Source organism: Cervus elaphus, chromosome 21 (genome assembly GCF_910594005.1).
Source record: "Cervus elaphus chromosome 21, mCerEla1.1, whole genome shotgun sequence".
NCBI classification, from domain to species: Eukaryota; Metazoa; Chordata; class Mammalia; order Artiodactyla; family Cervidae; genus Cervus; species Cervus elaphus.
The window spans coordinates 62,207,767-62,235,493 of record NC_057835.1 but is presented as its reverse complement, the minus strand read 5'-3'; the positions used below and the strand labels follow the sequence as shown (position 1 = coordinate 62,235,493).

General features: G+C 35.5%; 1 protein-coding gene across 33 annotated transcripts in view; it reads left to right on the top strand.

The window, feature by feature from the left end:
* The window catches only part of RIMS2 (regulating synaptic membrane exocytosis 2), a 590,415-nt gene that overhangs the window by 216,155 nt on the left and 346,533 nt on the right, over positions 1–27,727 (top strand). For 10 of the 33 annotated variants that reach the window (XM_043880163.1, XM_043880174.1, XM_043880162.1 and 7 more), the window contains exon 1: positions 965–1,379. The exons of 21 other annotated variants lie outside the window; for them this stretch is intronic. In XM_043880163.1, the coding sequence (XP_043736098.1) occupies positions 1,258–1,379 (122 nt within the window). In that variant the 5' untranslated portion in view covers positions 965–1,257. Of the gene's footprint in view, positions 1–964; positions 1,380–27,727 lie in introns of those variants that run through there. 2 more of the 33 variants (XM_043880158.1, XM_043880150.1) reach the window with 1 other exon arrangement.

The window sequence follows — 27,727 nt, the reverse complement described above, 5'->3', positions numbered from 1 at the left end:
TCTGGAGTACTGTTAAGACCATTGGCACCTTCAGGAAATATCCTTCTAAAAAATACTGTGACTGCCGTTATTGGAATAAATAATAGTTGATAAAGTCTCTCTAGCCTTAGTTGTATTTTTTTGATTTGTGGGAAAGTTCATATTTTATGTGTGCTGTTTCATTTTTAATTGATAAGGTACAATTTTTTTCTAGCATTACTTGAATAATCATGTAAAATCATACTATGTATGGGCTTCCGTGATGGCTCAGATGGTAAAGAATCTGCCTGCAATGTGAGAGACCCAGGTTTAATCCTTGGATTGATAAGGTCCCCAGGAGAGGGGAATGGCAACTCACTCCAGTTTTTCTTGCCTGGAGAATCCCCATGGACAGAGGAGCCTGGTGGGCTATACAGTACATGGGGTTGCAAAGAATTGGAAATGACTGAGTGACTAACACTTTCATACTATGTATGGCCTTTAAAAAGGGCCCAGCTGAACATTATTCACTTTCCTTTAAAAATAAGTAGATGAAGACATTTTAAAATTAAATAGGAAATTAAGACAGCTAAGTACATGTCTTTTCCAAATGTCTCTTTCAAAGTATGACATTACAAATCAGGCAATAAAAACCCTATTGTCTGTTACATTTTTATTGTTTCGTGATATCAAAAGAAGGTTAGCTGCTTATTTTTTGAATGTTTTGGCCCTATGCAGTAGCCTGTACACTAATGAGACCTATATACTCTGTTGCTGGAGTTATTCATTTTTCAGGGAAAGAGAAAAGGGTTGGGGAATGTATAATTTCTTCCCATCTTACCCAGTAGTAACATTGGGAAGATACCTTGGCCCATTTTTATTACTTCTGAGATTTTATTGCTGGCAGCCAGATGTGCTGAAACTCCTGACGACAGCATCTATTCATTGCGTGTGTTTAATAGGCTTAGAGAAATATGAGTAGAGTACATGAAAGCAGCTCAGCTTCACACTTCAGCTGGGAATGCCCAAAAAGCTTACTGCTGTTTAGAATTCTTGCTACAGTCAGGAGAAAGCTGAAAGCCGCACGGGTACTGAATCTTCTACGACTGAATTAGAAGAATAATGACTGTACAATTAACTCTCAACCTCTGCTCATTTAAGCACAGTTTTTACAGAGCTCAGGAGAAATATGGAACTTGATTGGCATGTTTTTATTTGATGGTGTCTGCAAATAGATGACTTTAAAGACAGGTGGTAAGGAAAAATAAGAGAAGGGAAAAAAAAAAAAAAGGAAGGAAAATGCAATTTGAGACATTGCGCCAGGTCTGCAATTCTGTTTTATCTCATTTTCATGGGGTTTTTTCATCCCCACCAAATATTTTACAAAATGAGCTTTTTGGACAAACGCTGAACAATGCAAGGTGAGTAAAGCTAAACTATATATTCTTTTAGAATTGATATTTTCAGAATAAGAATCTTAAGTCTGTAACATTGTTCTGTATTGAAATAGTATTATAAGGGTGTCGTCTTTTTAATCTTAAACATAAAATTTTATGTAGTTCTTAATTGATTTTAAAAAGGAAAATAAGCTTACTTCAAGGCACAAAAACATCTTAAATTTAACTAGCTTGACCTCTGAAATGTAATACAGGCTGTTTCATGATTTCATTTTCTAATAAATAAAATGATTAATTTAAAATGTCTGATAGGTTTTTTCCTTTGTGATCACGGCAGTGATTGCATTGCATATGTAAGGATGGGGCTATATAATCATATGTGATTTGTTGGAAAATGTGAATTAGCAGTCATGCATGCTTTTTGTAAAACATGCAGAAGACGTTTTCTAGGTCCAAGACCTACCCTCTATGCAGGGTAGATCAATAATCACTTTAAAACAAGCTATGTTATGGAACTGCTAATAATGCTCTGTATGAGATCGGCTAGTTTGGAAGGATGCTTTGTTATAAATTCCTATTGCTTTTTCAACTTGATCTTTTTCAGTGTGTGTGTATGTGTGTATGGTGAAGGTTGTTAAATCACGGACATATGTTTTAGATGGTTTCTCTGGCTTTCACTGTAACAGTTAGCTTATTAAAGAATGCTTTTGAAATGCAGTTTTATCACCCAGTTTTTCCCTCATTTAAGTTGTTTGCCTTTTGAGTATTTCTGATGTTATATACCTTGTTTAAGAAAGACCCCATTTTAACTAAATATGTGTAGAGAAAGACTGAGAAAGAAATACAGTGAACATGATAATGTACTGAAACCTTCTGGAAATTGAGGGGGAACTAAGAGTGCATAGAATATTGAATGCATTTTTGCTGGTCTCTTCTAGGATCTCTGAACAGTGTGAGGCAGGCTATTTTAGGATTAAAAAAATACCTATTACCCAGTATTTGTTTTAATTTAGCAAGTGAAAAGGAAGCTTTTAGAATTTGTTGAAATTTAAAATGTTTACTGATGATATATTTATCTATGACCTTTTCATGAAATATGGAATAACATCCGTTTTTTGTAAATTTCACTTCTTTCCTTCTACAGTTCTGTTCAATTAACTAATTTGATTTTTTTTTTCTACATTTAGTTTTTGGACTAGTTAAAAATATATGAGTTATGAAATTCTGTGATATTCTAAAAGAGACTGTCTATATTTTAAGATACTTTTTTTTTTAGTTTAGAAATACATTGCTTGAGTTTATGTAATGATAAAAATAATCTGTATTGCATTTTACATTTATGTAAAAGAAGCAGCATGGCTTTCTTAAAATTTCCATGATCTGAAGCTATCAGACTTTTAGGATGGGTACTTATCCTTTGTACATCTTTTCCTTGTTTGATTTCTGTTTCTTTTTTTGTAATGCCAAGAGCTTATGTGTTTATTAATGTTAGGGCTGAGTGCACATTCACTTTAGAAGTTGTGCTATTAACAGCACGGTATGGAATTTGTTTTAAAGTAAATGTTAGTAGTTTTAAAATTTGAAAAACATCTATTTCTTGAGGGAATTTTGTGTATCCTGACTCCGATTCTTTTGCTTGGCTTCAAGTTTCTATTATAATGGGCATGCTCATAATTGCAATGTTTTCATGATTAAAACCTGGAGTTTCAGGTTGCTGCAGTTAAACATCAAATTGTGAAGTTTCTAATGCTTTTGTAAGATCAGCCTGATTTAACTTTAAAAATTTTTTATCTAAAGTTATCTGAAACTACAGTTAGTAAATGAAGAATTTATTCTATTTTAGGAGGAATAAATCCCCTGTCTTTATATCTTTAACTTGTTAGTCTTAAGAAAACATGACATTTTTTGCCTGTCAATCTATTGATTTTCATAAATATAAACTACTTGATTTACTTTTAATAAGCAAAACCAGTTATGCAAATAGTTATTATTTAAGAAATATGATAGAGGAAAATGAGTTTATATGAGCTTGTAATTAGTATCTCCACATATTTTAATGTTTTGATTTCTTTGTGTTTGAATCAGATACAGTAGTTTTTTAAAATTCTTACTTTGCTTAGACATTAAATCAGAAAGTAAGATGTAGAATAAAAAATCATCCTTGAAGAAAAATTTATAGAACAAAGATGATCTGAGTATGTCATCAGACGTTGTACTCTTACAATAACTTTAAAAATGTATCTAAATAATAGGCCTTTCAGCTTTGTGGACTGTACATAATAATGGTCTTAAAGTTGAAGCATCATTTCTATAACTATCACTCTGGAAAGAATAGTGTTGGTTGTTATTACATGAATAATTATTGTTTAGTAGTATTAATTGAAATGGAATATTCAGTTATTGTATTGTGACATTAAGTATGATCTTTAAAGTGACAGAAACATAACATCATAGGTATGGGCAATCGCATTATATTTTATTCTGAATTACTTTCTAGGAGAAATTACTAGAATAGTACAACATGTCAATTGTAGATAATCTATTATTGAAAGAGGACTGTTTCAAATAGTTTTCTTGAGACTTTTTCTAGGTAACTAATCTTGTCCCTAAATCTGCAGCTCAACTTTCATCAGATTTTCAGGTGCTAGGGCAGATTACCTCTATGACATATAAGCAATAAAAGGTTAAAAAAATTAAAATCTTCCATAATAATTACTCCAAAAATATTTTCAGATTCAGTTTGTCAAAGAAGTGAAGATTTTCAATACACAATAATATTTGATGTATCCTAAGTCACTAAACCAGAGATATGTATAGATTGTTAAAATATTTTATTATCTAATGAATAATTGAAATTTCTTTTGTTTGAAAATAATAAAAATATTTTAGATGGACTTTTTATTGGAAACGATATAACATAGCTCTTACATTTTAAACTGAAAGTTCTTAGGTGACTCTCCTATCTTGTGCTTCTTAAGTACCATTTTTGTACGTAAAAGAGGTGGCAGAGTATCATCTTCTTTTATAATTAAAATAACAAAACCAAAGGTCCAACAAGAAAAATAAAAATCTGTGTCTGCATCTGATGTAAATCCACTTGATAGGTTTTGATGAAATGACACTTTCATTTATATTCTTATTATCAAAATTTCTTACCCTAAACTCATTTTGCCCCAAGTTAAATGACTTGATCAGGATGTAAAGATAATTCCTTTTGTTACCAGCAACAAAATTCTGAAGTACTAAGTTCATTATGGAATCCAGATTTGTGATCTTATCTTTGGAAGCAAGCAAAAATGTTGGGATGCTAGAAGGTATATTTTTAACAGTATTCAGTGCCTTGAGTAATCATTTGCTTTGAGCAGTATTTAAATAACATGATAATGATGATTATCTTTTGTAATAAAATTTGTGGAGAAAATGTACTTAGTATTTTCTAAGTTTTGCTTTTTCTGATTTTTAGTAATATTTCTTGTTCTTTTCCTCCAAACCTTGTAATTATTTCTTTGTGACTTAATGTATGTCAGTGAGTTTGCTGTGCCGGCTGGCCACACAGGGGCATAATAGGGCTATAATTTATTCAGAATGGATTTTAAAGACACACACTTTCTCTCTCCTTTCCATCTGTATATAATGAGCTATGCACAGGCTTTAGTATTTAAAAGTAAAATTTAAAAAACCTAGTAGATCAAAGAAGATTCAGATTTGTTGACATTTTTAATTACAAGTAAGGTTCCCACATGATCAGATTTGGCTGGGCTGGCCTCCCTTTATGCCTGCTGTCTCCCACTGATTATTGTTACTACTACTTTTCCTCTCAAAAGTGTTGTCATTTGACAATAAATTACAGATCCACTCTAATTATAAAACTGAAATGTGAAGCTTGAATTCACCTAGTGTAAATGGGCTCTTTTCCTCTAAAACATTCAGTTCAGTTTAGTTCAGTTCAGTTGCTCAGTCATGTCCGACTCTTTGTCACCCCATGGACTGTAGCATGCCAGGTTTCCCTGTCCATCACCAACTCCCAAAGCTTGCTCAAACTCATGTCCATCGAGTCGGTGATGCCATCCAACCATCTCATCCTCTGTCGTCCGCTTCTCCTCCTGCCTTCAATCTTTCCCAGCATCAAGGTCTTTTCCAATGAGTCAGTTCTTTGCATCAGGTGGCCAAAGTATTGGAGTTTCAACTTCAACATCAGTCCTTCCAATGAATATTCAGGACTGATTTCCTTTAGGATGGACTGGTTGGATCTCCTTGGAGTTCAAGGGACTCTCAAGAGTCTTCTCCGGAGCCCCCCAAAATGACGTTTCTCACTGTTTCCATTATTTCTCCATCTATTTGCCTTGAACTGATGGGACTGGATGTCATGATCTTACTTTTCTGAATGTTGAGTTTTAAGCCAACTTTTTCATTCTCCTCTTTCACTTTCATCAAGAAGTTCTTGAGTTCTTCGCTTTTCTGCCATAAGAGTGGTGTCATCTGTGTATCTGAGGTTATTGATATTTCACCTGGCAATCTTGATTCCAGCTTGTGCTTCATCCAGCCCGGCATTTCACATGATGTTCTCTGCATGTAGCCCGCCAGGCTGCCCTGTCCATGGGGATTCCCCAGGCAAGAATACTGGAGTGGATTGCCACGCCCTCTTCCAGGGGATCTTCCCAACCCATGGATCGGACCTGGGTCTCTTAGGTCTCCTACATTGGCAGGTGAGTTCTTTACCACTAGCACCACTTGGGAAGGCCTCTAAAACATTAATATTATCTTAAATAAAATTTGATTTTGCAAAGTAATTATTTAACTGTTTCATCTAGTAGTATTTTTGGTTAGAAGTATTTAGTCTTTTATATAGCTTTTTACTATTGCTTTGGTTTGTAATGAAGCCATCAATTTGTGCTCAGAATTTTTGGCACGGACACCTGTTATTCATCATGGCACATTCACGACTACTTTGACATCGAAAGAACAGCATTCTTAGTTTTCATAGTTCCGGGAGTGCAGTGTGCTCAGTATGCATTGTTTTAGTTGGTATGATCACAGCGCATCAGTTTTTCATGACAGGAAGAATGTTTCGTAAACAGTCTATATTCTGAAAGGTAAAGCACGCAAGAGGTGGGTACGAATGTACACATGTGCATACACAGACATACACACATGTCAGTATCTAAGCTACTGTTGTTTAGTTACTGAGTCGTGTCCAACTCTTTTGTGACCCCATGGACTGTAGGCCACCAGGCTCCTTTATCCATGGCATTTCCTGGGCAAGAATACTGTAATGGGTTGCCATTTCCTTCTCCAGGGGATCTTCCTGACCCAGGGATCAAACCCATCTCTCCTGCTTCGCAGATAGATTCTTTACTGCTGAGCCACCAGGGAAGCTCCAGAGTGTATCTACAAACCTTGTTAAATACATAATAGTTATCATAATGCTAATAGTTATATTACAGAAATAAAAGCTTATCTTAACAACTCTCTATATTTCTAATCAGAATGTCTTTTGATTTCTAGAGTTGTATCATTAATACTTTTACTGGAATGTTTACTGTGAATCATGGCCATATACCAAAATTATTAGTATAGATACTTAATCTGATACTGATATATAGGCACTAAGTACTATTTTCTTTATTCAAAGAACTTTTATTTATAACATTACTGCTTTTGTTGATGACTGACAAGTAAAAGTTAGCTATACTTTTTTATTATCACCTTTTATGTGATTGTAAGAAATCTTATAAAACTCAAAAAAGATAATTACTGGTAAACTCACTTTATTTAATTCACTGACTAGCAAAATGAATTCATTTCATATATGCTATGGACCCTTCACATCCATTTGTGAATTACTGGCAAAGATTCATGTCCCCAAGAAAAGAATTCCTAAGGCTGATCTAGGAATTTAGCTTCTGCATTTGAGAAGTTTTAAGGATCTCAGAGGGCTTCCCTCATGGCTCAGTTGATAAAGAATCTGCCTGCAACGTGGGAGACCTGGGTTGAAATGTTGTGAGCAGTTCTTTTGGGGCAAAGTGACATTACAAGTTAAAATTGTGGTATCTTCAACTATGAGGGCTCTTTGTCTAGTGTTTTTCAAGTCATGATTTTTGTCTGTCTTTTGATTTTAGCTGAGAACATTTCCTTTAAAATCTAACTCAGTATGTAAAATAGTTAAAAGTAGAGCAGCTCTGGTTTAGAAAGTGGGACGTGGGACCCAAATTAGGCTCTAGGAAATACAGTTTTCAGCTGCTTACTTAAATTCAGGACTTCTCAGTTAAGTTCCTTTAAACTTTCCATTTCATTGCATGACCTTTGAAATGTCAGATATAGAGATAAAGGAAATTGGCAAGGAGAGCTGCCATGTCAGCAGGTGATTTGTGCCCGACTGTTCTAATATATTGTGGTAGCTTTATGTTGTGTAGTGTTGAACACAGGGATTGTGTTCATATCTTGAGTCTGCTACTTACTGACCATGTGATATCAGGGTAGTCACTATAGGGTGAGCCTCTTGAATTAGAGACCATATATTTATCAACCTCTGAATTCCCACACTTACATCTCCCATGATTTTTTACACTCAATACTATCTCCCCTCAGCCTCCAGAACCAAGTATTGTTCTGATTATTTATTTTTTTAGTGTAGATTGGTTTGTCTGTTTTAGAACTTCATGTAATTGAAACCATGTAGGTGATACACTTTTATGAAAGACTTTTGATCAGCATAATTTAAAAAATTCATTTATGTTGTGCATATATGATTAGTTTTCCCTTTCCTTATGAGTAGTTTTCTATTTTATGAATATTTTATACTCATATTAATCTTTTTGTGGACATACATTTTTATTTCTGTTGGATGACTATCTAGAAGAGAAATTCTTGGGTCTTTGGAGACCCAAGACCCAAAACTAAAAACAATTTAGTTTTATTATGCCAGATCATTTTTTAAAAATAATTAAACTCTCACCAAATACGTTTGAGAGTTTTGGTGGTTCCTCACACTTTTGGACATTTGTTGGTATATGTCTTTTAATTGTTTGTCATTGTGATGAATTTATAATAGCAACTCCTTTTGGTAGTATTTGCCTGGTGACTAACAATGTCACTTTTTCATACACCCATTGGCCATTTGTATATGTTCCTTTGTGAAGTGTCTGTTCAATTTTTTAAAAATTAGGTTGTTTTTATTTTTATTAATGAGTCGCAAAAATTCTTTATCTATTCTAGGTATCAGTCATTTGTTAGATATATGCTTTGTGAATATATTTCCCAGTCTGTGGTTTGCCTGTTTATTTTCTTAATAATCCCTTTAAATGAGCAGAAGTTTTAATTTTGATAAAAATCTAATTTATCAATTTTTTAATTTACGGTTTTTGTTTTCTCTGTGCTAACGATTTGCCAGTCCCTAAGTTGGCAGACTATACTCCTATATATCTTCCAGAAGGTTTAGAGTTTTAGCTTTTCAGTTTAGGTGTACAATCCATTGCACATTATTTTTTGTGTGAATGGTGGGAGGTAGAGGTCAAGATTTGTAATTTTCCTGGTTGTTATTCAGTGTTTTACCACAATTTGCTAAAAATACTTAAAGATTTTATACTCTCTGTTGGATTGCTTTGTCACCTTTGTAGATATTGGATATTCTAGGCCCTTTGCATTTTCATATATATTTTATAGTCAATTTGTTAATTTTTATTTAAAAGTATGCTAGGATAGAGTCTGGGATTGCATTGTATTTCTGTACACTGATTAGGGAGAATTAGCATCTAAAAACATTAATTTTTCCTATTGGATGTGTCTTCATTTTTTTAGGTCTTCTAAGAATGTTTTGTAGTTTTAAGGGTAGAGGTCTTGAATGACTATTTTTTTATAAGCATGTAAAGTATTTGATCATACTATAAATAGAATTATTTTAAAAATTTCAGTTTCTAGTTGCTTTCAACTTCAATGTAAATAATTTATTTTCAGTGTTAACCTTGCCAAATTTACTTATTAGTTGTGATAACTATTTTAGGTTCATTACAGTATCCTATGTAAACATTCATGTCATCTGCAGATAGATATAGTTCTACTTCATATCCAGTATTTATGCTTTTTGTTTCTTTTTCTTCTTTCATTGGGACAGATAGTACAGTGTTAAATAGAAGATGTGATAGCCCTTTATTAACAGTTTTTAGAAAGGTATAAATTTCATAATTTTCCTTTATTGTTTTTAATATCTATGGAATTGATACTGATAACCTTTCTTTTATATTTGATATTGATATTTTGTAATTCATGAACTTTCCTCTTGTTTGCTTGATTGGTTTATTTTTAAATTTTAAGCTCTGTTCATTTTCTCTCCAGTTTGTATCAGTTGTTTCACTAAGTGGTGTTTTTATCTTAACTTTCTTTTCATTCAATTGTTTGTATTTTTAACTATTTAGAAATTATCCCAGATATTGTGTAATTAAAATTTTTCTCTCTCCTTTTCAGATTATGTAATTATCGAGTTCATGGGATCTTTCTTTCCTAATCTCTATCTGATTAAAAGCTCATCTAGTGGATTTCTAATTTCAGAAATTTTATTTTTCATTCTAAAATTTCCATTTGGTTGTTTTGAATAGTCATCATTTCTCTGTTGAGATCTCCTATCTTTTCACTCATTATGAGCATATTATCTTTACCTCCTTTAATACAGTTATTATGGTAGCTCTCAAATCCTTTTCTGCTAACTGTAGCATCTAGGTTAGCTGTCAGTCTCTCTTGATGGTCTTTTCTCTTGAGTAAGAATCATGATTTTCTATTCCTTAATTTATTGAATAAATTTTAATTGTATCTTGGACATGTTCAACAGTACGTTCTAGATGGAGACTCTGAAGTCTGTTCCAAGTGCTGATTATTTTTAAAGCAAGTTAACTTGGCAGAACTTGAGCTACAGACTTTATTTCCCCTGAGGTACAACAGCTGAAAGTTTGGCTTAATTATTTTAATTTTAACTGAACTGTTTGAATTCTTCCTGTGCATACATGAGATTTGGACAGTGTTTATTATACATGGAATTTAATTTTTTCTTTTTGTAGCTTTCTTTTTGTCATTCTGTCCTTACTTTCTACATGCTCTATTTGTTGAAATTCTTCTCATTTTTCAAGCTAAAACCGAGTTTTCTAATATGGATTTAGCCTTTAGGTATTGATTAGATTTGACTAAAAGCCATAAAAATGGGAAACTCATCCAGTGTCATTCTCTCCTTCCAAATGTCAGTTGCACCCCAGTGTCTGTCTTCTTTTTGTTACTATCTAGGGCCTTCAAGTAGTTTTTGTTCACATTTTGCCCGGAACACATTATCTTTGGGATGGTTCATTTGATGGGAGCTGTTTGGCCATTATCAAAAGAGGTATCTGTTCTTTAGTATTTTTAATTGTATTTATTAAGTGCTATCTTGGCAGAAATTATATCTATAGATTCTTCTGTAACCTCATCTTCATACTCTATAATTTGCTGTGCTTTTCCAAATATCATTGGCTAGTGACTGATTAGGAATCTCATATGTTAGTTAAATTATCATAAGAATTTATAGAGAATATGTAACTTTTAAATTTTTTGAAATTAATTTTATTTTTTAAAAATTATTTTTATTGGAGTATAGTTGATTTATAGTGTTATATTAGTTTCTGCTATACTGCAAAGTGAATCAATTATGCATATACATACATCCATTCTTCTTTAGATTCTATTCCCATATAGGTCATTACAGAGTATTGAGTGGAGTTCCCTGGAAATTAATTTTAATAATATATTTTATTTAACTCTGTCTATCCAAAAACAAAAGGAGAAGGGGACAGCAGAGGTGAGATGGTTAGATAGCATCACAGACTCAATGGACATGAAGTTTAGTAAACTCTAGGAGATAGTGGAGGACAGAGGAGCCTGGCATGCTGTAGTCCATGGGGTCACAAAGAGTTGGACACAGCTTAGCAACTGAACAATAACAATTCAAGGTATTGCCATTTCAACACATAATGCATATAAAACAATAAATGAACTATTTTAGATTATGGCTTTTTTGGTAAAAGGTCTTCAAAATCTGGTGTGTATTTCATACTTGCAGAGCAGTTTGATTTATAGCAGCTATGTTTCAGAGCTTGGCAGCTGTGACTGGTGGCTTAGTCTTTTTTTCACTACTGTCCAGGCACGTGTGGTCAGCCCTGTCTGAGTCCTTGTGACCCCATGGACTGCAGCCTGCCAGGCTCCCCTGTCCATGGGATTATCCCCACAAGAATATTGGAGTGGATTGCCATTTTCTCCTCCACAGGATCTTCCTGACCCAGGGATACAACATACAACTCCTGCAGCTCCTGCATTGGAGGCAGATTCTTTACCACTGAGCCACCTGGGAAGCCCGCCTTACTGCTGTGAAAGTTAAAGTGTTATTTGCCCAGTTGTATCCCTCTCTTTGTGACCCCAAGGACTGTGTCCATGGCATTCTCCAGGCAGGATTACTGGAGTGGGTAGCCAGTCCCTTCTCCAGGGGATGTTTCAGACCCGGGGAATGAGCCTGAGTCTTCTTCATTGCAGGCAGATTCCTCACTGTCTGAGCCACCAGGGAGGCCCTTCTTTACTACTGTACTTGATCCATAAGAGCAGGGTCTGCGTAGGCTTTCTTGGTAGAAAACATAAGATTGATATAACTGGTCTAACAGACCAGAAAGAGAAATTGAGAAATTGTCTGATTGGATGACACAAAAATCATCATATTTATTCTTAATCTTTTAGTTGGATGAGCATCCATTTCAAAGATATTTTCCATGAGAATTTTTAAAGGAAAATTGATGATGTTTGTGATGACAATAAGTAGGCAAAAGAAGTTCATCTTTGTGAGAGTAGTCACCAATTGATTCTTCAACTGATGTCAATCACAATATAAAAAATGAAAACTATGTGATGAAAATTTGATGATTTGTAATTATGGCCTATTTTTTAAATTGATAATTTTTCCAATGTTACAGTGCATTTTTTGCATTGGACATTTTTCTGAATATTACTTTGGATCTCCTGAGTTATAGCTTAACTTTGAAACAACTTGGTGAACATAAAAGTGGGATACATTACCTTTTCTCAAGAAATTGAATAGTTTTCTTTTATTTTTTGTTAAACTATTTGCAAAAAATGTAAATCTGACAGTGAAATACGCTTAGAGCAATATATATTTCAAAGAAAATTATCATACTTTCCATGAAGTTCACAGAGCTTGAAAATGCTCATTATATCCTTTGCCACTGGCATTGTAACAAATATGTAGATGAGCAATTTTAATGAAAATGCTACCACAATTTGATTATACTATCCAAAGACTATATGGAATTCTTCACTTGCATGAGCATATGAATCTTTTTTCTCTCATTAGTTATTATTTTTATTCATATTGGCTTATGTAAAGAAAGTTCATTACTATATAAAACACTTAATATCAGTATTAATTTTATATTACCACAAGCTTAGTAAGTTAAAACAATACCCACTTATTAACTGCAGCTCTGTGTGTTGGAAATCTAGGTGAGTTCTGGCTTCTCTACTTAGGATTTCACAAGGTTGACTGAAGATATTGGCTAGCCTGGGCTCTTATCTGGAAGATCATGGGAAGAATCTACTTCCAAGTTCATTAAGTTTGTTGGCAGAACCCAGTTCTTTGTGTTTGTGGACTTGAGATCATTATTTCCTTGCTGGCTGTCAGCTGGGAGCTACTCTCAGCTTGTAGAGGCTTTTTATGTTCCTTGGTCAGTAGTTCTGTCTGTTTCTATTTTAAAATTTTTCTTATTTAATAATAATTATTTAAAAATTGAGATATAATTGAAAAAATATTGTATTAGTTGTAGATACACTATACAATGATTGTATATATTTATGTATTGCAAAATGATTACCAAATAAGTTTTGTTAGCATCCATCACCACAACAGTTGGAATTTTTTAAATTGTGTGATGAGATTTACTTTCTTAGCAACTCTTAAATATAAAATACAGTTTTGTTAACTATAGTTTCCATGCTGTATATTACATCCTCAGGACTTATTTATTTTGTAACAGGAGCTTGATATCTTTTGAATCCCTTGCATTCTCCCCCCTGTCCCCACAGACTTCGACTGGCACCGACCCATTTCCTCTCGTATCTATGAATTTGTTTTTAGATGCCACACGTGAGATACACAGCATTTGTATTTCTCTATCTGAATATTTCATTTAGCATAATGCCCACAAGGTCCATCTCTGTTGTTGCCAATGGCAGAATTTCCTTCTTCAAAGGCTAAATAATATCTCGTTGTGTATATATTGCACATTTTCCTTATCTTCCATCCGTGGATGCTTAGGTTGTTTCTGTGTCTTGGCTGTTGTAAATAATGCTGCAGTGAATGTGGGGGTGCATATATATCCTTTTAAGTTGGTATTTTCATTTACTTTGCATAAGTACTTGGAAGTGGAATTGCTGATTCATATAGTAGTTCTATTTTTAGTTTTTTGAGGCTCCTTTATATTGTTTTCCACAGTGGCTGAAACAATTTACATTCCCACCAACAATGCAGAAAAAGATTCCTTCTTTTCCAAATTTATGTCACCACTTGTTATTTCCTGTCTTTTGGATACTAGGTGTTCTAATAGGTGTGAGGTAATATCTCATTGTGGTTTTAATTTGCATTTCCTGATGACTGGTGATGTTGGGCACCTTTTCATGGACCTGTTGGTCATTTGTTGTCATCTTTGAAAAATGCCTATTTAGATCTTCTGTCCATTTTTTTAATTGGATTTTTTTTCCATTGAATAGTATGAGTTCTTTGTATACTTTGGATATTGACCTCTTTTCAGACATATGATTTGCAAGTATTTTCTTTCACTACCGTCTCATTTTCTTGATGATTTCCTTTGCTGTACAGAAGGTTTTTAGTTTTATGTAATCCCACTTGTTTACTTTTGCTTTTCCCCCGTTTGCTTTTGTTAAGTTCAGAAACATCATTGTCAAAATCGATGTCAAGGAGCTTATTCCCTGTGATTTTTTTCTCTTAGTTTTATGGTTTCATGCCCTACATTCATGTCATCAGTCCATTTGGAGTTGGTTTTTGTGTATCATGTAAGAAAGTGGTCCAGTTTCATTCTTTTGCATGTGGCTGTCTAGTCTTTGTAGTACCATTTATTGAAGAGACTATCATTTTTCCATTATATAGCAGACTCCTTTGTCATAAATTAATTGACCACATATGTGTGGGTTTATTTCTGGGCTTTCTATTCTGTTCCTTTGAATTAAATGTCTGGTTCATGCCAGTATTATACTATTTGGACTACCATAGCTTTATAATATAGTTTGAAATTGAAGTGTAATGCCACCAACTTTATTCTTCCTCAAGTTTGCTTTCGCTGTTTGAGGTCTTTTGTGGTTCCATACCAATTTTAGGAATGGTTCTTCTTCTTTTGTGAGAAATGCCATTGGAATTTTGATATAAATTGCATTGAATCTGTAGATTGCTATAGGTAATATGGAAATTTTAGCTATATTAATGCTTCTATCCTATAAGCATCAACTATCTTTCCATTTATTTGTATATGTTTCAGTTTTTTCTTTGTTATTCAGTTTCTTTCATCATTGTTTTATTTTTACTTATTTTTTCATCATTAAGAATATTTATTTATTGAAATGAATAAATATTTATTAATGTAAAACATACTTATGATTAAAAGTATTAAACAGAACTGATGGTCTCAAGATAAAAATAATAGACCCCTTGGTCACCTTCTCTGTACCCCAGTCCCATTCTTCAGAGGTTAGTCACTTTTAAACTTCTATTTAGCTGTTTCTTCTGGCCCTCACCTCCATGCTTCTAGACAATATACTTATACCATTATTTCTTTTTTGTTTTAATTTTTACATTTTGTTTATTTGGCTGCATTGGGTCTCAGTTGCAGCACACAGATGCCTTGTGGCATCTGAGACCCTTCGGTGTAATGCATGGGCCCTAGATCACAGGCGAGATGGTTCCATTCTTCAAAGAGAACCGTTACCGTGTGCAAGCTTAGTTTCCCAGTGGCCTGTGAGATCTTAGTTCCCCTGCCAGGGATCCAACCACATCCCCTATATTGGAAGGCAAATTCTAAACACTGGACCAGTAGGGAAGTCCCTCATTCTTTCTTTCTTTCTTTTTTTTAATTTATTTATTTTAATTGGAGGCTAATTACTTACAATAGTGTAGTGGTTTTTTGCCATACACTGACATGAATCAGCCATTGGTTTACATGTGTTCATCATTGTTTTATAGTTTTCAGTGTATAGGCCTTTCATCTTCTTGATCAGATTTTTTTCTTAGGTATTTTATTTTTTGATGCAGTTGTGAATGGAATTGTTCTCTTAATTTCTCTTCCTTATATTAATAGTTTGTTGTTTGTATATACAAGTGTTGCTGATTTTTGTATATTGATTTTCTTTCCTGCAATTTTACTGAATTTATTAGTTCTAACAATATTTTTGATAGAGCACTATCAAAATATTGTTAGAACTAATATATATGTATATATATATATGTATGTATGTCTGTATATACAGACATATACATTTGTAGCCTGCCAGGCTCCTTTGTGGAATTCTCCAGGCAAGAATACTGGAGTGGGTTGCCATTCCCTTCTCCAGAGGATCTTCCTAACCCAGGAACTAAACCTGGGTCTCCTGCATTGCAGGCAGATTCTTTACCATCTGAGCTACAGGGAAGTCCCTGTATGTGTATATATACACACACACACACATACACATACATATATGATATCATGTCATCTGCAAATAAAGACAGTTGTACTTCTTTCTCTCTGCTTTGTATTCCTTTCATTTCTTTTTCTTGACTAATACTCTCACTAGGACTTATAGTACTGTGTTGAGCTTATAGTACTACATTGAGTAAAAGTGGCAAGGAGGAGCACCTTGTCTTCTTCCTGATCTTTGAGTATAATATTAGCTGTCGGCTTGTCATGCATAGCCTTTATTATATTGATGTATGCTTTGAACTTTGTTGAGAGTTTTTTTCATGAATAAGTGTTGTATTTTGTCAAGTGCATTTTCTGTGTCTATTAGAATGGTCAAATTTTATCCTTCGTTTTTTTAATTGATGTACCATCAGTTTTGTTGAATGGTGTATCACTTTGATTGATCATGATATATTTTTTTTTAATATATTGTTGAAGTCATTTGCTAATTTTTTTTGAGGATTTTTGCATGATTGTTCACTAGGTATATGGCCTGTTATTTAGTTTTCTTGTTGTCTTACATTTTCTATATCCTTACTAATTGTCTTTTTTTTGACACTGAGTGTTAAAACTTCCAACCATGATTACATATTTGTCTGTTTCTTATAGTCCTGTGTCATTTTTTTGCTTTATGTATTTTATTTTTCTGTTATTGGATATATTAGCACTTAAAGTTGTCATTTTTTAAAGAATATATCTATTGCTGTGAAATCTTTCTCTTTAACTCAGGTAATATTTTCCTTGTATTGTATTTTATCTGGTATTATTGTAGCTGCATTGACTATTTTTAATTAATTTATTTTTTTACTGAAGGATAATGGCTTTACAGAATTTTGTTGTTTTCTGTCAAACCTCAGCATGAATCAGCCATAGGTATACTCATTGACTTTTTATGGTGAGTATGTGTGTAGAATATCCTTTCCCATTGTCTTAACCTGTTGGATTCCTTATATTTAGAGTGTACGCGTATGTATGTGAGAGAGAGGCAGAGAGAGAGGCAGAGCGACAGCATATGGTTTTTCTCCAGTCTCACTTTTTTTTTATTGGAATGCTTTGTCCATTTACATTTCATATAATTGCTTATGCAGTTAGACTTAATCTACCAGCTAGTTATTTTCTTTCTATTTCTTCATTTTTTCCCCTCATTTTCTTTTTTAAAAATCCTTGAGTTTGATTTATGAATTAATTTTTGGTATTCCATAGTATCTCCTTTAATATGTTTTAAACTATAACTTTTTAGAAGTGTTCCTCTTGGAATTGTACTGTGCATTCTTAGAATTTATAGAATTTATAATTCTACCATGAATTAATATTAGAATCTTATGCCATATATGAACCTTATAATTAAATAATTTCATTTTTACCTCCATTGTACTTTTGCTGTTGTCATTATATATCTTACCATACATAAATATTAGAAACATACCATACATTCTAAATTTTCATCCAATTATCAACATTTTTGATTTTTAGAAAGAATTTTTTTTTATAATTACTCACATATTTGCTGTTTTTGGTTATCTTCATTCTTCTCTCCATATTTGGGCCCCTTTCTGGTATCATTTCTGTTCCACCTTTTGTTAGTATGCATGTTGTATGGTTGATCTTCTTTCAGCCTTGTAGTTTAAAAAAGTCTTTATTCTTGCCTTCACTTGTTGGAAGGGTGCTTAATTACAGATTAGATGTAGATTTAGGTGAACTTTTTCTTTCTCTCTTAAGATACATCATTCTTAACATATCTCATTCTTAGGCTTCATATGACATATCTTTGGACTTGTCTTTCAGTTGTCTTCTGGCTTTCAATGTTCATGGAAAGAAGTCAGCTGTGATTTCATTTTTTTTTTTTCTTATAGGTATTGTGTCCTTTTTCTCTGGTTGCTTTTAAGAGCGCTCTTTGCCTTTTGTTTTTAATAGTTTGAAGTATTTAGGTGTGTTTTTCTTTATATTTTCATTGTGGTTCACGGAGTCACTTGGATGTATGAAATGACTTGTCATCAATTTTTTAAAATATTGGTCATTATCTCTTTTAGTATTTCCTCTTCTCCATCTGTTCCCCTTTTTCCTCTATGACTCCAATAATATATGTGTTTGAATGTTTGATACTGCCCCACCAACCTTGCCTGCTTTTCTGTTTTCTTTTTTCTCTTTCTGTGTCTTTATAGTAATCTGTTCATTCTTTGCTGTTTTTATCCACTCTGTTGAACATGTGTAATGTACTCTATACTTCTCTTATTGCAGTTTCAGTTCTAGAATTGACACTTTTTTCCCCAAGCTTCTATCAATCTGCTGAAATTCCCTCTCTGTTTACCTGCTATATCCACCTCCCCACTAAATTCTTTTTGACATATTCGTTGTACGTATTTTGAGCTTCTTGTCCATGTTCAGAACTCCTTCTGTTGACCTTTTGTTCCCTTTATCATGGATTCATTTTATTTCCTCTTTTCAGATTGATCAGTACTTCATTGTATGCTGAACATTGTAAATGATTCACTGCAGAGATTCTACATTATGTTTTCATTAAAGAATTTACTTAAAAAAAAAATCTTGTCAGGCAGTTAAATCGAAGCGGATCACCAAGCTTGGTTTTTGGGTTTATTGAACAGTGCATGCATGCTCAGTTGCTTCCGTTGTGTCTGACTCCTTGTGACCCTATGGATTGTAGCCTGCCAGGCTTCTCTATCAGTGGGATTCTCTGGGCAAGAATACTGGAGTGGGTTACTGTGCCCTCCTCCAGGGGATCTTCTCAACCCAAGGACTGAACCTGGATCTCCTGCATTGTAAATGGATTTGTTACCGCTGAGCCATCAGGTAAACCTTGTTTGTACTCATTCCCTTTTTGTTATGGGGTACTGCTCTTACTTCTTCCCTGGTAGCTCAGTTGGTAAAGAATCCGCCTGCAACACAGGAGACCCCAGTTCGATTCCTGAGTTGGGAAGATCCCCTGGAGAAGGGATAGGCTACCCACTCCAGTATTCTTGGACTTCCCTTGTGGCTCATCTTGTAAAGAATCTGCCTGCAATGCAGGAGACCTGGGTTCGATCCCTGGGTTGGGAAGATCTGGAGAAGGGAAAGGCTACCCACTCCTGTATTCTGACCTGGAGAATTCCATGGACTGTATAGTCCATGGGGTCACGAAGAGTTGGACACGACTGAGCGACTTTTACTTCACTTCACTGCTCTTACTTCTAGGGTGTGATTTCTTACTCTTGATGTCTGAATTTTCTGGTGTCTCAATGGAAAACCTTGGATTTTTTGCAAATATCTCTCTAAGCCTACTTAATCAGTGGCTTTTGAATTTTCTCTTGATCTCTTAGCCTTCAATAGGTGCTACAGAATTCCTGCTTAAAGTAAGTCCAGTTTAGGATTTGGGTAGGTCAGTCAGTTCAGCCGCTTAGTCGTGTTTGACTCTTTGTGACCCCATGGACTGCAGCATGCCAGGCCTCCATGTTCATCACTAACTCCTGGAGCTTGCTCAAACTCATGTCCATTGAGTCGATGATGCCATCCAACCATCTCATCCTCTGTCGTCCCCTTCTCCTCCTGCCTTCAGTCTTGCCCAGCATCAGGGCCTTTTCCAGTGAGTCAGTTCTTCGCATCAGGTGGCCAAAGTATTGGAGCTTCAGCTTCAGCATGAGTCCTTCCAATGAAAATTCAGGACTGGTTTCCTTTAGGATGGACTGGTTTGATTTTTTTGCAGCCCAAGGGACTCTCAAGAGTCTTCTCCAACACCACAGTTCAAAAACTTCAATTCTTTAGCACCCAGATTTCCTTATGGTCCAACTCTCACATCCATACATGACCATTGGAAAAACCATAGCTTTGACTAGACAGACCTTTGTTGGTAAAGTAGTGTCTCTGCTTTTTAATATGCTGTCTAGGTTGGTCATAGCTTTTCTTCCAAGGAGCAAGCATTTTTTAATTTCACAGCAGTCATCATCCGCAGCGATTTTGATGCCTAAGAAAAGAAAGTCTGTCACTGTTACCGTTGTTTCTCCATCTATTTGCCATGAAGTGATGGGACTGGATGCCATGATCTTAGTTTTCTGAATGTTGAGTTTTAAGCACACTATTTCACTCTCCTCTTTCACTTTCATCAAGAGGCTTTTTAGTTCCTCTTCACTTTCTGCCATAAGGGTGGTGTCATCTGTGTATCTGAGGTTATTGATATTTCTTCTGACAGTCTTGATTCCAGCTTGTGCTTCATCCAGCCCAACATTTCACCTGATGTACTCTGCATATAAGTTAAATAAACAGGGTGACAATATACAGCCTTGGAGTACTCTTTCCCAATTTGTGTGGGAACCTGAGTAAAAACTGTATTTCTGGAGTTTTTGCTCCTAGCTCTCTTTGTAGTAACCTACATCACAAGTTGCCACTGCCTTAGCAAGCCTGGGTTCCCTACTTTTAACACCAGATTGTTTCATATGCCTAGTAAATCTTGTACTTTCTGCCTGGGCTTCCAATTCTTCACGCTGTAGTTATGAAATTGTTTCCAAGCAGAAATCTAGAGTGAAACTTATGTTAAATGGTTGTTGTTTCTTAAGAATTTCAATCTGTGTCATGCCCTAAAGTGATTGTGTCATCCCTTCTCCTCAGTTTTGCAGTTTATGGCAAGAGGAAAACTTTATACTTGCTACTCAGGAATCTTTTAATTATTTTATAATAAATTAATAAGCACCTGTGAACCTTCCATGCCAAACAAGATATGGAACCTTGACAATAATTTAATTATTTCTTTATCTCATCCCATTTCCTTGACTCCTTCAGTTTGCGGCAGTTATTATACTGAACTCACATTCATCATTCCTTAGGTTTCTTTTTTATATAGGTTTCATAAATATCCATAGATAGATAAATATGTACCTGTTCTTAAACAGCACTAGTGTCCTTCTCTTTATATAAAATTCTTCTGTTTTTTTTCATGTAATTTTACATTTCATCATACTTCTGTGTGTTGTGGTAGTTCATTTACTTTGCCTACTGAATAATAGTCCATAGTATTATTATATCACAGTTTTTAATTCACTCTTCCACTGATGTGTATTTGGGTTGTTTCTAAATTTTTACTATTGTGAAAAATGATGCTGTGAACATCTCTTGTTTTATGTATGTAGGAATTTCTCTTAGATATATTCTATTTTTATGTTCAACTTTAAGACATAATGCCAAAGTGTTTTCTAACAAGTTTTTTAGGCAGTAATAGTTCAATGAATTCATAAGTAGAAATGAAACAATTCAAGAGTAAAACCTTAATAGAAAAAGCTGAACACTTTTAAACATAGCTGTCTCCAGGAGGTGTGCTTGTTAATTAGAGGAAAATAATCATAGAATTAATATATTTCAAATGAGTGCTCATATCAGAAGTTTTCTTCCTCCGTTTCTCTAATCCATCCTTCCTATCCCCCTCCCTTCATTCTTCCTTCCCTTTTCTTCTTTCTTTTTTCCCACGAAAGCAAGGTATAAGACTTCCCTACATCAGTGAGGTAGGACCTTTGAAATAGGCAGGCGTAGCTGGTGTAGAGCAGGCCTTAAAGAACACCAGGTCTAGCATTTTTATAGAGAAAAGTTTCCAGATTGCTGAGAAAAACTGTGTTGTCAATAGTGATATTAAATTAAGCCATTGGGGGCATACCTAGGTCTTTAATGCTGTCATCTGGGAATTATTTGTTTATTCTCAGTTAATTAGTTATTGCAATCTCCGTCTCTCTACACACATCTATTGGAAAATGAATTTCATCTTGATTTTTATCTTATTTTTATATGAAACAATAAATGATAAATCTATACAGCTTGTTTCCACATTTGAAATTGTTACTCTGTTATTACCTCTGGAAAATGTTTTTTTTTCCCTAAGTTTTTTCTCTCTTGTACCTGATGTTACTTTAGAATTATATTTTTTATTTTGATGTTTATTGTGAAGCACTGAAAAAGCTAGACTTGTTAGTTTTCGGTCAGTGTGCATGTTCATTATTAGCAGTAAGATGTAAGCAAGTGAAGCAGTGGAAGATTTTTAGTCCTCCCAGCCTGGTGGTACACGGTCTCATCGCCTCTAGTGTAGAAATGCAGGTGAGCCTTGTTAAGCCATCTTCCTCCATCCAATCTTACAGATGGTTTGAATGTTTCTTAGCATCTGTTTAAAATTCTCAAACTGCTTTCTCCAAATTTGTTTGAATCCTATTTGTGGATACACTTGATTATACATCTGTAGACGTTTGAGGATTGACATTAAGAAATAACTTTGTCTTATCCAATACTTACATTACTTCTAGTGCAGCTATAATTGAACTGAAAAATAAACAAAAACAAACCTAAAAATGTATGAGATTGGAGTATTCAAAGAAAGAGCTTAACTTCATTTTGTGTGGGTTCATAAAATCTTGCACATAAAGCAAAATCCTAGTTTTCTATTGATTTCCTTTATATTTTCAGTGATTTATTAATAGAATAATACTTTCTGACTTCCTTCACCCATGTCAAGTGAAAAAAAAATTTATGTGCTTTTTGTTTTTGTTATACAAATAAGAAAAAAATCATAGAAAAAATAAATGAAGAAAAGATACCAAAATGTTAACAGCAAATGCTTTGGGTTTTATAATTTAAATTTTAACTTAAAAATAAACAAGGTGACAATGAATTTTATGAAAATTGAATGAGCTGAAATATGGAAACATTTAGAACATGGCCTGGCCTGGCAAATAATAAACACTACGAAAATAATAATAAAAATGATGTCTACCTGCTAAGTTGCTTCAGTTGTGTCCAACTCTTTGCCACTCTATGGACTGTAGCCCATCAGACTCCTCTGTCCATGGGATTCTGCAGGCAAGAGTACTGGAGTGAGTTGCCATTTCCTTCTCCAGGGATCTTTGCAACCCAGGGATTGAACATGGTCTCTTAGATCTCCTGCATTGGCAAATGAGTTCTTTATCACTAGCGTCACCTGGAAAGCCCAATAATAATAATGGTAATTAATTGCTATTAATTACACCTTTTTCTCTATGCAGGATTTCACTCTGAAAGATTCCCTGAAGTCCAATTAGTAGGTCAAACTCTATCATCTTTTCTAAGACTCCTATTATTGCCAAATTGCTTTCCTAAAAAAGGTTAAACTAACTACATTTCCACAATGAACACATAAAATTGCTTTTCATAATTGGCATTGGTTGCTTTCATATTATCTTATTTTTAACTTTATTAGTTATTAAATTCTGAAATACTGAAAAAAAAACCAACAACAAAAAAACCTCATGTACAACTTGTATTAGTTTCCTAGGGTAGCCATAACAAAGTACTGCAGACAGTACCGAGTGGCTTAAATAACAGACATTTTTTTTTTCTTATTACTTCTGGAGGCTAGAAGTCCAAGATCAAGGTGTCTGTAGGTTTGGTTTCTTCTGAGGCCTCCGTGCTTGGCTTGCAGATGGGTCACTTTCCTTCTGTGACTTCATATGGTCTTTCCTCTGTGAGCATGCATCCCTAGTGTCTCTTGGTGTGTCCAGATTTCTTTGAAAAGAACTCCAGGCAGATTAGATTAGGATACTGTTCCTGATTCAGATGTTTATTCTATGGTGTGCACTCATTGACTGCTAGCCTGTTGGTAGCAGAAGGAAACATAATGGTTGGTTAAGTAAAAGAGGAGTAAATAGATAATTTGGATCTGAATATACAGACTGCAACGTAAAACAAATGCAGGAAAGAGCAGGAGAGATCATAGTCGGAAAGGAATTCATAGCCTTTGCAAGGATATTTGATAGTCATTTATGCTACGAGTTAGAATTTATGCTACGAGTTAGAAAAAGAGGAGTTATCTTGGTGCAAGTTGTCTGGGAACAGAGCCTGACAGGAATGCAGGTTGTATACACTTTTCTGAGTGAGTGCTTTTTAGGAGAGAACTGTAAGGGAATGAGTGAAGCGGGATGGGGCAGAGCTAGTCAAGGATGTGGTTTCAGGTTAAGTCTATCCATTGGGCTGGGAGTCTCTTGAGCATGAGTCATTCCTCAGCGTTGTTCCTCCAGTCTGTGTACCCTTTTCCTAGTCCCTCACTGGCTTAGTGCTGTCTCTTGGATGAGGGTACCCTCCTGGATGAGATGGCTGTCATCATTTGGGGACATTTCTTTGGTGAAGAAAGGTAGCTGTGAGCAATTAGCAGACAACACTCAAAGCAGCTGGAAGATGGGTGTACTGGCCTGACAAAGGGCATTTGGGCAGGCCACCAACGAGGTGTACTCTATTGTAACCCTTGCAGCATCTGGAGACAGTTGCCTCTGATTTAAGTTTACTCCATTCAGTACAGGCCCACCAGGATTCTGTGTTCACAATTTCTGTAACAATTTATAGGAGGACTCACTCTCTCTCCTACCACTGCAGTTGACTCTGTGTCCATAATTGATACTTACCAGCTCCCCTTCCCACCATCCCTGCCCCCTTTCTTTTAGTCTAAGTGACCTGCCTGGTATGTAGACTGACCCTCATAGTATAGTGGTACTTGCTGTGGCACTTGGACAGGAAAGGCAACCCATACCTGAATGCCTGTCTATGCCTTTTTCAACAAGTTATAGGCCCTTATAGGGTGTAAAGTATCCAGTGCAGCCAATTTATTACCAAATGCCCAGTTGTTCTCTTTGAAGAATGGAATCATATTGCAGGTGTTCTGTCCTTGACAGGTCAGAAATTCAGCAGGTAGGGTGGTTTTATCAATCATGGTAAGAATACAGTATGCTGTTGGGCACATATATAGCTTACAAATCTTTTTAAAATATTTTTTTACTTTAGTTTTGGTTGTGCTGGGTCTTGGTTGCTGCACTGGCTTTTCTCTAGTTGTGCCGAGTGGGGGTACTCTCTAGTTGTGGTGCATGGGCTTCTCTTGTGGCAGAGCACGGGCTCCAGGGTGTGTGGGCTTCAGTAGTTGCAATGAGTGGCCCAAGTAACTGAGGCTCCCGAACTCTAGAGCACAGAACCACAGCTGCTCCTTGTCATGTGATGTCTTCCCGGATCTGGGATCAAACCCTGTCTCCTGCATTGATAGGTGATTTCTTTTTACCACTGAGCCACCAGGGAAGCCCTCTTCTTGGTTACTTAATACCTTTTTTGTAGAAGATGTTCTCTAGTACATGTAATGTACAATACAAAGGTCCAGATACCTTTAATGCACTCTCATATTTCTATCCACACATTTCTTTATTGGAACTCCTTGTCTCATATGTTTCAGTCTTGGTTCTATTCTGGCCCCTGACCTATCAACTAAGCTATTCACCACTATCCATTGGTCCATATGTTTTTTTCTCATCACACAAAGTGGATAAGGTCTGCCTGTTGAGAGGATTTCCCCTTATCAATGCCTTTCAGGGCCAACCTTGAATCTGAGGCCCAGCAGCGCTCCATTTTTAGCTTACACTCACATACTGAGCTGACCCATTCATTATCCAGCGCCAGCGTTATTCTTTCCTCTTCACCTGATTGTAAGTGAACATGAACTTCAGAGGAAGCATTGATGTAAGAGCGTTAAGTGACTTGGTAGCCGGGGCCACCTCTCTGGGCTGCTTACTCATGCCCTCTACATCTGCTCAACCCTAATCCCAGGTGAATTGCTTTCATTTTATTATGGGATGCTCCTGAGCCTGTCTAACCTTATGGTTTCTAGTCTCTAGGGCTCTTGTGGATGTATGGTCGTTTGATATTTCAAGGTCAGATATTCTATCTCCTCCAGGACCCGGCAGAATGACAGAAGCAGTCTTTTTAACGGTTCTCTGCTTTGATAGCCTGGGCTTGTTTTAGAATCCTGTGGGTTTGTATTGCAATTCTTCTGTTGGGACTTTCCAGAGACTCCACGTAGCTTCTTTTTCTACCACAGGTATCTCTCTACCATGCGCTCTATGGGGTGGAATAGCAGCCTGCATCCACTGCAAGTCTCTTTTTTTGCTCTCAGCCTACTCACAATAAGCAGCCTCCTTTTTTCTCAGGGGGAGAGCAGTATTCTCAAGTATAGAATATGCTACCTTCAAAACTGATAGAGTTCTAACAAATTTTAGACTTTTTTTCTTAGTGTTCAGAGGTCTAAGGTGCAATCAACATTCCTTTATGTTAGAGATGTTCTGGAGTGTTCCATAACCCTGAAATCCTAAAAACTTAAGTTCCTGAGGTTTCTCTCTTACATCCTCTTCTGGAATGCATGTGAATTACCATCAAGTTGCTGTTCTGGTGTACTTAACAGGCTATTATCAAAATAGCTGGCCAAAGTGGTTCTGTGAAACATTTATTTAGTAAGTTTCCTTCTGACTATATTATATCAGAGAACAGGAAAATTAACATTTACTTGGGGTAAATCTGAATATATACAGTGGTTTGGCCTATGTGAATGTAAATTGCTTCAAATCTTCCTTTCTGATGGTGGAAAATTACTTTCACCAAATGGATAACAACACATCACGTATTCAATACTGTGTTAATCAGTTCTAGTAAAGACACCATGGTTGGCACAACAGTTGAATGTGGGGGTTACTGCTTGGTTATGTTTACAGTAGCGTATCAGCATCTCCCATGGTCTGTTTGGATTGGTAAAGGCCAGACTGCTGCATTAAATGGGTGTGTTATAGGAGTCACAATATGCCGCCATTTAAGTCTTTGAGAATGGTCCTAGTCACTGACATTCCCCTCAGAATGCAAATTGGTTCTCATTTACCATCTTGATGGTGGCTGTGCGGTAACAGGAGCTCTCCAGTTTAAAAAAACCAATGTTATGTTTCTGCCAACTGCTGAGTATGTCATCCATTCTGATTTTTGTGCATTTGGAAATGAGGTAAATAACCCATGGGTCCACTGTGAGATAGACATGGGCTGGGACTCCATTTATTATTGACACTACTCACCCCTTCTCTAACTGGTGGTGGTGGGGTTACGATGGTGCTTTAGATCCCTGGATGTTAGCATCCACATGCACCATTCCCATCCTTTCCACTGATACTAGGGAGCCCAGTTTTCCAATAGCATCTTCTACTTTTAGCCTGGGCCTGCAGACAACAGTTGCCTCACCAGTGTATTTTTGTACCAATTTGGTGAGTCCTCTGAGTTCTCCTGAGGAACATAGCCAGTACATTTTTCAGTCTTCTGTAGCTAAACTATTCCGTCATACACACTTCACTAAGCTTTTTGATACCTCCTTCAACAATTTTCTAGGGCAGTGCTGGCATCTCTATTTCATTTAATGCGGATCATCACTTTTAAGCTTTCAGGAGCAATCTAGTTGCATATTAATAGCATCTGCTATGGCCATTGCCAGAGTTAAAAATCCTGTCTTATCTAAATTCTCTTATCTAGCTTTATATTTTTTACCCTCTTTGACCTAGCACTTTAGGATTCACTGCCACTCATACTCTCCCAGTTCCTGTTGGTGTGTGTTGGCTATGTTTGGGGGTATAATCTCTTTTTATCCTTCACAAAGCCAGTACTTTCTCAATTGGGTTTTATTAAGGTTTGACCCTTTTTGATCAGGTGGCAGATCCTGAGGGAAACCAGCACGGTGTTGGGAGGCCTGTACATCTCTTGAGCCTTCTGCATAGTCTTCAATCAAGAGGGTCCTCTATCTTTCAATAAGTTGAGGTGGGGAGGGTAGATCACTTCCATAGGTCTGAAGGA